The sequence below is a fragment of the Simochromis diagramma genome, unplaced genomic scaffold (assembly GCF_900408965.1).
Source record: "Simochromis diagramma unplaced genomic scaffold, fSimDia1.1 OVJJ01000304.1, whole genome shotgun sequence".
Taxonomy (NCBI): domain Eukaryota; kingdom Metazoa; phylum Chordata; class Actinopteri; order Cichliformes; family Cichlidae; genus Simochromis; species Simochromis diagramma.
In genome coordinates this window covers 1,473,165-1,489,074 of record NW_024387030.1, presented here as the reverse complement: position 1 = coordinate 1,489,074, position 15,910 = coordinate 1,473,165, and the positions used below count along the sequence as shown (strand labels likewise).

Sequence of the window (15,910 nt, the reverse complement as noted above, 5' to 3'; positions counted from 1 at the left end):
TGCAACATAAAAAAGAAGGGGGGGGGGAAACATAAGAAGGAAAACTGGTGAAAGTAGCAACGCAAAGCCTGCTGAGTTCGAGCGCAGACATTGGGGAAATCAGAAAAGCTCAGAGCCTGTTTGTGTAGTGGGGGCTTGTGTGCGCATTCATATTTGCTGTACTCTTACTAGCACGATTCTACCCAAACAAAGCACAAAATAAACCCCAAAATAAACACAGACAGCTCCCTTTTACCCAGTGCACTTGTCATAATTGAAAGCTAGAGACCTGCTGAGATCTCTCAAAATAACATCACTAATGGTCTAAGGCTTAAAACCTTTATAAAGCAGTGAAAGTGTTTGGTTCTCTTAATCCTTGTGTGGAAATAGATCTAAGTTACCTAGGTGTGGGGAAATAAATCTGTGAAAAGAAACACAAGGCTTCCTACCAATGCATTCCCATTGACTCCAAGGTCTTCTATCATGGTGGAAATCTACTTTTTTAGCCCGGAGGTGTGCATTATTTTCTATAGTATTTCATTTACTTTCTTCACAACCACTCAAGATTTGACCACAACCTACCAAACTATTTTTCAAAGTTGTTAGAAACGAGCAGTCTTAAGAAGGAAATCTTTGTGTGGTCACTGAAAATGTCTCAAGACTCATATCAATGAGTTGAAATCACAAGACTCGGATTTCTATTTAATGAAAGACTTCATGGACAGCCAAACTTCCAGGGAAAAAAAAGAAAAAAATATATAATTTTTCCAGATTGGTGCAAAAAAGTCAAAACTTCACAGATACATTGCATTGATACATTGCAAATTATCGATTACACATCACTGTATTTGGTATGATGTTCTGTACTCTTGGATCCTAATGCTATTGTGCAGTAAGAGCCATGTCTTTGGGTTCCTTTTTAAAATGGTCAATAAATACAATCTCTGGCTCTGGGGAGGCTAAAAACACCTACAATACAGAAACTAGGCTTGGACTCTCAGTGCAATAGTCAAAAGCATAAACTTTAGTATTTTTACAATAAAGATATACTTTTTACTTTAGTAGTTCCTCCAACTAACACCTGATTTATGTTCAGCACTGTCCCCTTTGGCATTTCTGGGTACTGTTTCCCCACAGTTTTCGAATTTATCAGTGGGAGGATAACAATGTTATGTCACAAGTGTCATCAAATTCCTGGAAGGAGATTGCTGAAACTATTGGAATGGATGTGAGGGGATGTACACTGAAGTGGAAAAACTAGAGGGACAAAAGTGTTTGACAAAAACAAAGAACGAGGATCCAGGAGGGGAAAAAGGTTTTATCGGCTGGCAATCCATATAAAACACCAGGACACGACCACATGGTAGTTAACATGTAGTGCATCGGCGAGCAGTGGAGTCTGAAAATGTTTGTTTTGTTTTCATAACAAAGGTAATAATTAAACTTTACAATTCCTCCGAAACTGCAGTAAGTTACATCTTCTCTGACTGAATAAAGTGCTGCAAAGATGTGCAAATAATTAGCTGAAAATGAGTTTCTGTACACCTGCCTTTACTTGGCATATCTGACCTTATCAAAGAGAAGTAGGTGCAGCAGATTTATATAACAAAACAAATTTATTTTGATTTGCTTATATCATTTTCTGGTGTTTTTATATCTTCACCAGAGCCATGTGATAGCTGGACATTCTCTTATAATTCTTTATAACTCTTTTCAATCAATCAATCAATCAATCAATCAATCAATCTATCTATCTATCTTTATTTATAAAGCACTTTTCATACAAAAAAAAATGTAGCACAAAGTGCTTTACACAGTTAAAAGCAGCCCACCCTCCAACTCACTCCCCACACTCTCATTAACATAAATGATGTGAATACACACATATTCCCCCCCACACCCCCCCACACACACACACACGCACACATGCACACTTAAAGAGTAAAAATTGGGCTGGGCTCGCATGAGCCAAGTGAGGAAACACTATAACAGGGAGCCGTCTGCACCGGGAGCCGGTCACAGACCGCAGCCTCCAGGCTGGGCACACAGCAGGAGGGAGGCCAAGGAGCCCCCCCAGCCAGGCTGAGAGGACCCCCAGAAACCCAGCAGCCACAGTCGATCACAGCCCCGGTGCAGAGAGCGCCCTCTGAGGAAACACTGGAGATATGACACAATAGGATATATACAGGGTAAAATGATAAAATAAATAAGAACAGGATACAATATAATATAATATAAATATAAATAGAGTAAGAAGATTAAAAAATGAATAAGAATAAAATCAATAAATATTAGGTAAAGTCTAAATTAATAATAGAATAACAGGATAGAATAAATAAGCATAAAATAAATAAACGTTAAGTAAAAGCTAAATTAAAAAGGTGGGTCTTGAGCCTGTTCTTAAAAACATGTACGTTCTCTGCGGCCCTGAGCTCCTCCGGCAGGCTGTTCCACAGACGAGGACCATACCACTGAAAAGCTGCCTCTCCGTGAGTATGTGTCCTGACTTTAGGGACAATTAAAAGGCCAGTACCAGAGGACCTCAGGGTCCGCGAGGGTTCGTATGGTAAAAGCAGATCTGAGAGATAATAAGGCCCAAGACCATTAAGACATTTAAAAACCAATAAAAGAACTTTAAAATCGATCCTGAAACACACGGGGAGCCAATGCAGCGATTCTAAAACCGGTGTAATGTGGGCCCGCCCTCTGGTCTTCGTCAGCACACGAGCTGCCGAGTTTTGCAAAAGTTGTAAAGTTGAAATATTCTTCTTAGGAAGACCAGAGAGCAGGGCATTACAGTAATCAATGCGACTGGTAATAAAAGCATGCATCAGCATCTCCGTGTTGGCCCGAGAGAGAATAGGGCGGACTCTGGCTATATTTTTTAGATGATAAAATCCAATTTTGGTTACATGTTTAACATGTGGGATAAAACCAAGCTCAGAGTCAAAAATAACACCCAGGTTTTTCACTTGTAGCGAAGGACATAGTGAAAATGCCTGTAATTTAGACAAGAGTTTCTCTCTCTGAGCCTCAGGACCGACGATTAAAACTTCAGTTTTGTCCTGGTTAAGCTGTAAAAAGTTTTCTGCCATCCAAGATCGTATATCTAAGATACAGTTAAAAAGGGCATCCATTGGTCTGGTGTCATCAGGAGACACGGAGATGTACAGCTGAGTGTCATCAGCGTAACTGTGGAAGTTCACTCCATGCCTCCTGATGACACTGCCGAGAGGGAGCATATACAAATTAAAAAGTACAGGGCCTAAAACCGACCCTTGAGGCACACCACATGTCATTCTATGGATCTTAGAGGAGCATGTATCCATACTCACCATAAAAGTTCTGTCAGAGAGATAGGAAGTGAACCAGTTATGTACAGCACCAGAGAGGCCCACCATGTGTTTCAGTCTGTTTAAAAGAATAGCGTGGTCTACTGTATCAAAGGCTGCGCTTAGATCCAGTAGCACCAGGACTGAGAGCTTTTGGGCGTCCCAGTTACATCTAAGATCATTTAAAACCTTTAAGAGAGCCGTCTCTGTGCTGTGGTTCACCCTAAATCCAGACTGGAATATCTCCAGGATCTGTCTATCATTGAGAAAATCAGTAATCTGAGTAAAAACAAGTTTTTCTAAGATTTTACTTAAAAATGGTAAGTTGGATACAGGTCTGTAGTTATTAAAATCATTACAATCCAAATTGCTCTTCTTCAGAAGGGGTCTCACCACCGCCGTTTTAAAGGCAGCAGGGAAGACACCCAACTGAAGAGAGCAATTCATCATGTATAAAAGCTCAGCCTCAAAAAATCCATAAAGTGTTTTAAAGAGTGAAGAAGGGATTGGATCTAAAAGACATGTGGTGGGTCTCACTGTGGAGAAAACTTTCTGAAGGTTCTCAGCATTAACCAGGACAAAGCTGTCCAGTGTCTCCTCAGGTACAATCGAGCCCTCAGATGTGTTTACAAACATATCGCGATTAGATAAAACATCAGATCTGATGGCGCTGATTTTTCCCCTGAAGTGGTCTGCAAACTGCTCACAGAGCGAGTCTGTGGGGTTCTTTGGGAGCTGTTAAAATCAGGGTTAAATAAATGATCTATGGTGGAAAAGAGGACCTTGAGATTATTTTTGTTATTACTGATTATTTTGGCAAAGTATGAATTTCTTGAGTTCCTTAATGTATTATTGTACATTTTAAGTTGCTCGCAAAATATTTCATGGTTGATAGTATTTTTATTTTTCCTCCACCTCCTTTCTGCTGCCCTGCAATTTCTTTTGAGTTTTTTGACTTCTTCGTTTCTCCAGGGTGATGCATGTTTTACGTTAATCTTTTTGGTGGTGAGTGGAGCAACGGAGTCAAGGCTTTTCTTCAGTTTGCTGTTGAAATGATTAAAAATCAAATCGCAGGGTGCAGGTAAAATCACAGGGGGGCATTCGTCTAAAACCCTGGTAAAATTTGCAGCCACTTCAGAGGTTAGATAGCGCCTCCTCACAGTTCGCACCGAGGTCTCCCGCTGAATAAAACCGGTGATGTTAAAAAACACACAGTAGTGGTCAGAGACAGCCAAGTCAACAACAGAGGACACGCTGGTGGACAGCCCATGGGTGATGACCAGGTCCAGAGTGTGTCCTCTGTTGTGAGTGAAGAATGTTTAAGAATTCTTTTGCTGCAGAGTCAGAAGGATTATCTATGTGCAGGTTAAAATCACCGGTTAAAATTATCATATTATAGTTTGAATGTATGTTTGTTAAAAATTCTGAGAATTCCTTGATAAAAGCAGCGCTGTCTTTAGGTGGTCTATAAATTGTGACAGATAAAACTGGAGGGCTGCTGAAAACAATAGCGTGGAATTCAAAAGTGGTAAAATGATCAAATAAAATTTGTTTGGAAGTGAGTGTGTTGTTGGTTAAAGATGCAGTCCCACCACCTCTCTTACCACTTCTAATAGAAAAAGAGAAATTAAAATTTGGTGGGGAGGCCTCAGTGAGAACAACTGGTGCATCCGAGCCCAGCCATGTTTCAGTTAAAAATAAACAGTCAAGTTTATTATCTAAAATTAAATCATTAATAATAAAAGACTTGTTCGACAGAGAGCGTACATTTAAAAGTGCCATACTGATTGAGACTGGTGGATTTTTGACAATAGAGTTGAATGGATGTTGATATTTTTGAAGAGGCCGGAGGTTATTAATGTTTTTGGAGTTACTGGATTTATGATAATTCTGTTCTTTTCGCTCATACCGAGGCTGCTGGCTGGTGCCTGGCTGCCTTTGTTTAGCCTCTTCAAAATGTCCATGTTCAGCTGGATGAAGGTGGTTTAAGATTCGGATCAGCTGTTTTGGTGTAAAGTATAAGCGATTATCTGCCTGCACCCCTCTCTGCATGTTATGCATGCATGAAAGGGACCGGCTCATAATCAGACGTTTGTGAAACTGACCGGCCAGCTACCAAATCAGGGCCAAGAATTCCAACAATTCGCCATTTCCGGTCCCTGGTTGGTGGATGCCTCTCTACTTATTTTTTAGCTTCAGTGTTAGTTTTATTATTTCAGTAATGTTATTAACTCCTGACTTTCGCCGTCACGATCCTGTGTTTGTCGATGGATTGGCAGCGTGTGGCTTATGTGTGACATAAACTTGAATCACAAAAACATTATTACAATTTAGTTCAGTCTAAACACAACATATTTGCTTTTGTTTTCACTTGTATTTTCTGTTATTTCAGGAGTTTTTTTTTAGATGCAGATTAAGATGCACAAAAGATTAATTAAAAATGTTATCTACAGTATATAATTCAAAGAAGTCTATTAAATAGCAGCTAAATATATGTACCATTATGTGAGAGCATGAGCATTGTAATGTGCTGCAGTCGATGCAACATGTCAAAGATGTAGTTAATAAAATATGTATGGTCTATGCATGGTGTAGTTTTTTCACCTGTTACTATTGTATTAATAATACAACATATAGAACTTTTGTAGCTTTCTGTAGCCTTTGTGCTGGTGTGTCTATGTGCAGGTGTGGCATACTTGAATTTACGATCTCATCAGGGAAGTAGCTGTTCACAGGACATTAACTATACATGTTGTCATGATTTGTATGTAGGGATGGGCAGGAGACAGGAGGAGGGGAGAGAGAGGGAGAGAGAGAGATTGTTGATGAGCTGGGAGCCAAAGAGAAATCAGCACAATTTGCTTAATAAAATTAGGGACAGTTGAACTGCACAAAGCCAGCTGGGCGCTTGAGGGAAAACAGCATTCGGTGCAGGACTTTCAGCTCACTAACACACTAGAACTTGGCCTCAGTGTGTTGGCGATTCTTGACCACACACTTTCTGTATTTGTGGCTTCAATCCGTAAGCGTGTGCCGGCTTCACACCGCTTATTGTAATCTTTCAACAAGGGCACCACCTGACACCTGGCCACCTCTAAAACCTCCTCTACACCTGCAGAGTCTGGGTGGCCTCAAAGGGTGGGCCATGCATCACCATGCAAAGGAAGAAAGGGACCCTCCCAAAATGGAAGGGAATGAGGCAGCTACCATGTCAGCCTCCAGTGCAGCCCTGGACAGTCCCACCTCCGTCGTCCAGGCTGAGCAGGCCCAAGCTACACTCACTCCTCTCAACCGCAGCCGGTGTAGGTTTTTCTGTCAGCCATGGTGTCTGCTCTTCGCACTGATCCTGCTCCTGCTTTCTCTTCTTGGCAGCTGGGCAGTGGTCCACCTGACGCTGGGGGCAAACGGAGGATCACCTTTTCGGATCTCAGCCAGCTACGATCAGCGGATCCCGCAGGATGATACGGCCACCATTGAGCCCCACTTCACCACCAACTGCACCATGGGTAAGTAGCTGCCACTGATGTGTGTGTGATGTGTTTCATTGCTGTTGTAAAAGTTAATTAATTAAAGTTAAAGACTTTTAAGAGTGGCTTTCATCAGTCAGTAATTCCAAAAGAGATTTCCAACAATCACAAAGTAGTTGCTGTCACTTCTCTACAAATTAAATACTGTGAGGAAGGTAAATAATTTTATATCAGTAACTGAGTAATAAAATTAATATATAATGAAAGTTATTTGCTGCAAGATTAATTACAAATGGCTCCAAACTGATAGAAATCAATATATCTCGTAATAAAATTTGGGATTCTTACGTTTTCAGTCGTTCCCTTGTTTTCAGATGCGTATGTAGACAAATGTGTCTCACATGTCTGCAGAGTGACTGAGTTCTTAAACATGTCAAAATGGAAATTGCATAGTTACACTCAGTCATTTTTAACTTCATTACAGCATGTTGTCGAATGAAATGCGTAGGCTGGTCTAGACTGGAATAATATCCTTCTCTGTCAACCTCGAAAGCTCCTCAAAATTGAGTTAATAAAACTGATTCAATTTCCTCTGAACTAGATGCAGAAGCACAGCAGACTTTCCTCAAACATGTAACGTGTAGAAACACAGATAAAGTCCTTGTTTCCTCTAACTGGCAGATGTTTGACGGGCAGAAAAGTGCAAATCAGCACCTGTTTGTCACACCAACCCGGTGCTGATTTACTGGAAGAGAATGCTTTAATCTGCATGTATAAAATGTCTCTATTTAAAAAAAGAAATCTCTCTTTTTTTGTCAAAAGCTGTGGGATTTTTCCTAGTATAAGTTTTTAAAAAGCAAGGGTTCGTTTCAGGCTTATTTAGGAAAACTTGTTTATCCAACCAGCTCAGAGACCACAGAACCCACATAAAAAGAAATAATCAAGTCAAGAATGACCAAGAGAAATGGTTCACCATTAGCTTCTTGTAATCAAATAAATTAAATCTTGAAATTGGCAGCAACACACTGCCAATTTATGTATTACAACATTATATTTATAATGAGAATCCAGCATTATACTTTCCCGTTGAGTCACGTCACCTTTGTTCACGTTATTTAAACTCATGTTTAAACTGCTGTTGTGGTCATTTTATCCCTTTGATGTTTTTCTAGTCTTTGGTCTTGTTACAAGTGATGCTTTAAAAATGTTTTCTTGTTACCTTTTTATGCACATATTACGTGATAACTAGAGCCCCTGCAACAAACTGCAGTGTTACCTTTTTTTATTTAAAAGACAACAAATTTACAAAAAGAAGAAAAATCTAATTTGCATTTATAAAATTTGGGCTTCTTTCTAAGACTCGGTGTCATCGTTTGGCAGCTGTAGCAGCTTGCGGGGACTCTTTCCATTTTTGCTTTTTACTTTTTCCACACACTTTTTTTCTGCCAATCATTTCAAGCTCTGAGATATTCTTTCAGGCACAGCATGTTAAATATCTGCCCACAGATCTTTAGCTGGAGTGCCATTCTGAAAGCTTCAGCTTGAATTTCTTCAAGTACTTTAAGTTGGACTTTGAGGTCTACATTGGAGCTTTGTCATATTGTTAAAGCCAGCCTCCTTTCACACTTCTCAACTGACTGCATGACATAGCACTCATAATTTGCTTTTAATTAGAGGAATTCAATCTGGGCTCTATTCATGCAATCCTTCATGTGCCATTGGTTATCATACATGCCAAATCTGAATATATCCACACCCACACTTGACAGCATGCAAGGTGTTATTTTAATCAAACTCCAGTCATTCTTTCCTCCAGAAATGTGGATTAAGATTTTGAATTCATAATGTCTGCAGCATGTGATTTTAAAATGATTAAGATTTTGTTTTTGTGCTGAAGATGCTGAATTTTGTGGGGAAGTCAGTCTTCCATATATTGTGCCTGACTTTCACATTTTCGTTTAAGGACATTTTGCAAAGCGGAAAAAAGCTGGCAGCTTTCTCATATCTTTCAGATGCCTTTTTCTGCTTTCGAGGCATCAGTTATCTTCAGTTTCTTCAGTGTTTACTCCCGGGAGCCTAAACAGTCAGAAAATTTATGAAGCTCATTGTCAGCAGCTGACAGATGATCTGATCTTACAGCTCCAAACAAGTCAGTTTGGACCTAATTAAGGTCATGAGTCAGAAGGCTCTGAAATTTAACAAGTGAAAGGCTGACTGAACTATTCTACATGCTATGTTTTTATAAGTAACGTGAATTTACATTTGACGATTGTTGCATTATTGAACTGGTTGTTTTTACTTCATTCCACTTCAAAAAAATCAACACATGTGCATTTTACCTTTAGCTGCACGTAAACAGTTCTTCCCACATTTGTGTCGTAGTGATTTCTGGCCACTGATTCTGGGTGGATCACTTGAACAAAGGACTGACAGATGGACCTGCACTGCACTTTATATTTGACTGCTTGTTATGCTGAGCACTGGAATGCAGTCAAGTGATCCTTTACCTTGTAGTTCTGTATTAAAAAATACAGCACATCTTAAAAAAAAAAAAAAAAGGTGATCATTCCCAGGGGCCTTTTTTTAAATTCAGAGAGATGCTCACAGTCCAGCAAATGTAATCCCTTCTGCTTTTATGGAGGGAGAGTCTCTTTGCACTCTGCAACAATGAAATGGCTTTTATGCTTGGTCAATATTTAGCTCCAGGTGAAAGAGGAAGATTGCACCGTAGGAAAGACTTGTCTTGTGGATTTGTCTTCAGATTTGGTTTAAATAAGGTGTTTAAACTTGAGTTTGGTTCAAAGGTGTATTTGGTTATCAGCTATGTAAATACATTTGTGTATATGAGTGTGACAAGAGAGGAAGTAAGAGAAGGAGAGGAAATGCAGTTCAGTTCAGTGCATATCTAGTCTTCACTAGGGGTAAGTCTTCCCTTACCCCAAAATTCTCTTTGTAAACTGAATCATTCAATCAAATGCTGCTAATGAAAGTGTAAAATTTTAAAAACATATAATTAGCCTAACTTCACATCAATCAAAACAATTTTCATCTCACTTAAAACAGAAGTGATTCTCCAGTGGGTCTTTGTGTAACTGTTACAAAGAGTATGATGCTGCTCATGCAAATCCAGCTTTGGTTGAACAGTATCTAATTGTTCTTTGTTTTGGGTTCACCCTGTTCCTCTTCCCTGACAGTGTATAAGCCCTGGCTGATAGACAGAGAGAAAAAAGCATGCAGACGTGCCATGCTCCCTTCGGGCACCACCTGGGTCCCTAGTGCAACACCCACGACACACATCCCACTTCTAAACAAAGTCCTAATCCGTCTCGGCACGCTCGCCGTGTGGCCTCACCACATTTCGTGGTGTTCTCAACCTCCCCCACTTTTTCCTCCAGCACCTGTCACAAACCTGAGCTCAAATTACCTCTCTTCTCAGAACATGAAGCCAGAGTGCTCCATTAAGGCTCTCACACTAAATCCCTGACAAATACACTCGTTTGCTTTATTTGTTCTAGTCCCTTGCACTGAAAATTTGCTAATTACTACTATTAATGACCTCCATTATCAAGCTTTTGGGGTGAATAGCTGTAAGACTGATCCAGACTTCGGTGATTAATTGTGTTTAATTTGGTCCCAAATGTTTGAAGTTTTAATTTCAGCAGACAGGAGGCTGTGGACACAGACTGTTGGTACTGTTATGGTTGCGTAACAATTTCCTTTAGACTTGGAAGACTTTTTTTTAAGAAACGCATGATTCAGTCTGACAGTTTTAATTCACTGATTCACTCATTATTTGATCTTTTTAGCAGGTCTGCCTTGAGATATTCTGTATTAGCAGAATGGATGTATTATTTATAATCATTTAGCTAATAATTCATCTAAATACGATGCATTCAGTTGAAATTACTTCTCCTTTTCATCTTTTGCACCTGATTTGTAATTTTGACAAAGTCCATTTCCTCTTCTTTAGTTGTTTTCATGGGCAGAAAGGCAGCGATTACTCTAGCTAGTGAAGTGCATGGAGATAGTCAATAGAGAATAAATAAATGGAGCAGTGTCTGACTTCTTTCTCCATACCCTTCCACTTTAATTAACTCATCAGTCACTGGACCAACAAGCAATCCAATTTGCTGCCCTTAAAGTGACTTGTGTGGCTGTATGCCTATCGCCAGTGCTCATCCTTCTGACAGGAAGTTAGAATCCTACCTTCTGCCAGTATTTCTCTTTATGGTTGTCGCATATCTGTCCAGAGAACGTAATCATTCAAACTCAGCAAACATGTCAGCAACACTCTTAACCTCCTACAGGTTCTCATCCTGAGAGTAAATAGACACTTCTGTGATGACTGACAAGCTCATTAACAGATTGTGTCAATAGCAGATTTGACTTTTTCCTCTGTGACAAGCCAGAAGGTCACGTTTGCCTTAACGTCTATAACAACGTTTATGTGCTCAAGAGCATATTCTGTGTTTGTGCTCATGAATTACCCCACAAACTGCCACAATTCATTTTTCCAATTGGACAATGAGCAGAGTGAAGGCAGCAGCGAACCCTTAGGGAATCTGAACCACTGACCTCCTCTTCCTTGGTCCATTTCCTTAACCACTACACCATGCTGCCGCGGGGCATTAATGGAGCGTTACAGCAAGTCTATACTTCACGATTAGGTACACAGCACCATGAAGTGTCCCTAGGCCCATCAATCAAACATGGCCCCGTGGAGAATGCTATGAGGGAAATGGGTTTGGAGAAAGCTACTGTAGTGGACAGAGTGTGGACATGTGGAAGGATGGTTGATGGTATTTTGTAATGGAAAAAACCATTCACTTTATAGCAGGACATCAGGCTTTAATTTAGATTTCTATTTCACTTTGGCTCTTTGAGTGCATGAAATAAACTCTCAGCCATATATCTGCACCGTATGGACTACAGTACTGGGCCACCTACACAATACACCTACAAGAGCTGCTCGGCCGCAGAAACCCATGCCATGAAGCTCCTCATGGAGAGTTTTTGTGTTAACGTCGATGTCAAAGGAGGTTTGGAGCTTTACAGTTATTGAGTCAGCAGAGCGTTGGCGCCTCAGCAATCAGCAACTGATCTGTAACTTTCTGTTGTCTGCCACTTAAGTTACAGTAAGATAAGTTGCTGTAGTTCCTAAACACTTCCACTTTGCAATAATACCACTTGCTGTTGCTCTTTGAATATCTACAAGGGAAGAAATTTCACAAACCTATTTGTTCCATGTAGACCATTTGGCTAGGTCCTTGATTTTATGTAACTCTAGCAGGGCTAAAATTACCTGAATTAAAAGACTAAGCGGTGTGGCCCAATATTTTAGTCCACATAGTGTCAATACGTGTATATTACACCCCTAATGTTGCACTAGGCAGCTTTCAGGCCACAGCTCCAAGTAATATCAATACTATTGTTTCAAAAGTGTTTTTAAGACTTAAAGGGATTAAATAAAAATTAGGCTGCTGATGATGCCACATGTGTCATCTCCTTCTAAAACAATATGTATACCAAATTTCACAACCTCCAATGCAATTGCTAAGATTCTTCATTAACATCAACCTCTTGCTGGAGCCAGTATGATGTAGACACAGTATCCTCTATTGTTGTGTGAATCTCACTCTTGCAGCCTCAAGCTGAGCATATTGTCTGGTGCAAATTTAGTTTTATCAGCCTTTTAGATTGATGTGGAGGTTCATGCTTTTTTTTAATAATGTTTCTTCAGTTCATTAAGGTTTGCAGGCATTCATTCATGCACAGCTTTCTTAAGGTACCATGACAGCATGTCAGTCAGGTTGAGCTCTGAACATTTGGGTGGGCCATTCGATGATATGCTTGGAATCACTGTCTTGTCGCATAACCAAATTTCAGCCAAGCTTTGGCTGCAAAACAAACCTAAGTCATTACCCCTCCACCACCATGCATAACAGTTGGTATGAGGTTATTATTCCACAATTCATTTTTCTTTAGCAGCAACTTTGAAAATGTAAAGAGATTTCTCCTGGGAGTATTCCCGAGTAAGCCATACTTGTTCAGTCTTTCTCTAACTCTACTGTCACTGTTTTATTTTAACATTTTATGATGTCCGTTTCTTGGAAGGTTATTGCATTGTATTAATAGACCCTTGAATGCCCCAGACCATCAAACTGCCAAATCTTGTGTTGGTCAAATGCACTTACTGCTGTTTATCCTTACTTCCTATTCCTATGGAAGCAGTAATTGTGTGTGTATTTTTTCATACTTGTTGATGATCAAATGAATAAGTACTCTCACTGCTTGCATAGAAATTATAATACCCTTATAATTTCTATGCAAGCAGTGAGAGTACTTAGTTTTGGGTCCTGTGGAAACTTTCACATGACTTTATGGTCACAACAACAACAAAGTAGCTACTCTGCTTGATACTCCTTTTTCAGTCAAAACAAACATCAAGTGTTCTATTTAATAAGATATGAAACACAATTTCAACCTGTTAGGGCCATGAATGTCTCTACAGAATGTCATATTTGTTTGATTACTTTATTACTTTAACTCTGATTAGGAAATTAAGAGTTAGACCGACTAACCAGCCAACCAACATGCATTGCCATATTGCCATACCTCTAACAAGGACAAAACCACAAAATGTACACATCCACATGCGTAACTCTTTCAGGCTGAGCTTCAAAAATCACAGCTAATCTGTTTTAATATCAATCTAATCATGTCTAATGTAATAAACCAATTTAGTTGGATGTCTGTACTGTCTGCTTGCAGTTCATAAACTGTAATATGAAGAAGCATAAATAACATGTATTTAATGCTCTATGGATTAGATATTTAACCCATATAGAGTTCATGTTGTTCAGTGGCAGTTAAACAGTATGTTTGGTGTCAGTTACATACATTGAATATAGTACATTTTTTGTACAGGAAAAAACATTTGGTAGTTATTCTTTTTATCTTATGTTGATAATATATGGAATTCCCATTAATGTAATTATGTTACCATCTTGTTGATTGATTTACAGGTTGTTTATTGGCTGACACAAATTAGCTAGGCATGTGGACATATATAATTTTTTTCCTGATACAATGAGTGTCTAATTTCACTCTAAAAGTCAAATAAAATTAAATAATAAAATCAAATCAAATAATGTTGCTGGGCCACGAAAAAAGACAAAATGTCTGCTGCATTTAATATAGTTTGTACATAATTCCAGTTTAACATTTAATTAAATATAGGACACAAGCTGCTCATCTAATACCAGTGTTCTTCATAATGTACTGTGTTTGTGTGTGTCTGTGTGTGTGAGAGAGAGAGAGAGAGAGATTGGGCAACACCACTTAAAAGGGATGAAAAAAAACCCAAATATTCAGTGTAGTTCCTTTAACGTATATTTATAAGGTGATCTTTATATTTTGCAATCACTGGTCCACTGTCCTGTCTGCAGATTTTAGTCCATTGTTATGTGGCTGCTAGGCAACATGATGATATATTGTCTGGTATTAATAAGGAACTTTCAGAAGCATACGATGAACCTGTAATTAGTTTTGGTTGTTCAACTCCTGGCTGTATCAGAGTTTACTAGCAGAGTACGTGTTATACTGTGCCTCACGGTCTGGCTTAAAAGAGCACTATAAAAATACAGCTTTTGATCACAGATCTCTACTTCATAAATAAATTAAGCTTATATTAAAAAGAAGTTATCATTTACTTTGCGTTCAAAGCCTTTAGGACCCTTGAAGGCAATCAGAAGTCCATCTATTTGTCAGATTTACCTGGAGCTAATTATATGGATATTTCTGTTGATCTTGTATTTTGTTGAGGATACTTTGAAGTCTTTTGAAAACATGTTAGGATCACCGAGAGAATATACGAGGACAAAAAACTACGAGAAAGTTAAAAACAGGAAAACAAAGCTCATCAATTAACATAAGATACAACTTGCCAAGACAAGAGCCTTTCTGGCAGTACTAAGCTTTATCACATTCTACCTCTAATCTCTTGCCTTAGGCCTTTCTGCAAGCAGCATCCCCTCAACCCAAACTGTGTTTCTGTTGCAGGCACCTTTCCAAGGCAATCTACACAGGCAGTTTCATTTTAAGATATTGAGCAAGTGTTAAATGGCCCAGGGCACCAAGTAGAGTGTTCACAACATGCATACGCCAAATGGAACAGATGTCTGAATCAGCACAAACCTGGCAAAGAGGAGGAAATTTCTGGATGTTATGGACTTAAACTAGTATTGACAAAAAGTCAATCAAGTTAAAGCAACATTAAATCTAATTACAGTCTGTAAAGCATATTTATGGATGAAGACTTCTGGGGTGAATCTGTTTATTGAGTTTCTCCTATCCGTTTAATATCAAACAGCACATTTTATGTAATCATTTTTATGTAGGTACAGAAGGGTTGGGAAGTAGCTTAACCGGTCATTGATTATAGCAACAGAAATCTTTTATTGGTCTATAATGTGTACAGTTCTTAGTATTATCTTAACATAACAGAAGGGAATTTGTGAGGAATTCAGGCCCCAGTGAAACAGGCTTAGGGATTGGTTGGCAACCCCTTGGCAACCTTCAGTCACTATGAAAAAATGTGTATCCCTCAACCGGTTGACAAGTGGTTGCTTGAGGTTGGTGGTAGATGCTGTAAAATCAACTGCTAAGGCTCTTGTCACGCAGGCCAAGAGACCATTAGGAAACCACTCAGCAAACTCGTGTCACTGGGAATAAATTTGTATTCTCCAACCAGTTGGTGAATGGTTGCTATAAATTGCCAGCAGATGCTAGGTGAAACTGGGTGCAAAGAGGGATACAGCCTGTGACTTTCATGCGGGTGACAGTGGCAATCTGCTAGTGATGAAAACAATCACAAGGAGATTTTTGGTGCAGCTCCTTTTGGCGCCAGCAACCACTCACAAACGAGTCGACGAATAGATATTTTTCCCTAGCGACAAGAGGTTGGCGAGGAGTTCCCTGCAAGTTTCCAGGTGTGTGTGACTGAGGCTTTAGCAATCAGACTTTATAAGTTTTATATTGACTAAGTTAAGGCAGATCCACACACACACTTTCAGTAACTGGCAAACCCTGATATATATATATATATATATATATATATATATATATATATAT

The 15,910-nt window shown here is 39.2% G+C and overlaps 1 protein-coding gene across 3 annotated transcripts in view; it reads left to right on the top strand.

Moving 5' to 3' along the window:
- LOC120739944 (ALK tyrosine kinase receptor-like) overlaps window positions 1-15,910 on the top strand; it is a 352,648-nt gene that overhangs the window by 305,650 nt on the left and 31,088 nt on the right. For all 3 annotated transcript variants that reach the window (XM_040041948.1, XM_040041947.1, XM_040041949.1), the window contains exon 5: window positions 6,684-6,817. In XM_040041948.1, the coding sequence (XP_039897882.1) occupies window positions 6,684-6,817 (134 nt within the window). The remainder of the gene's footprint in view (window positions 1-6,683; window positions 6,818-15,910) is intronic.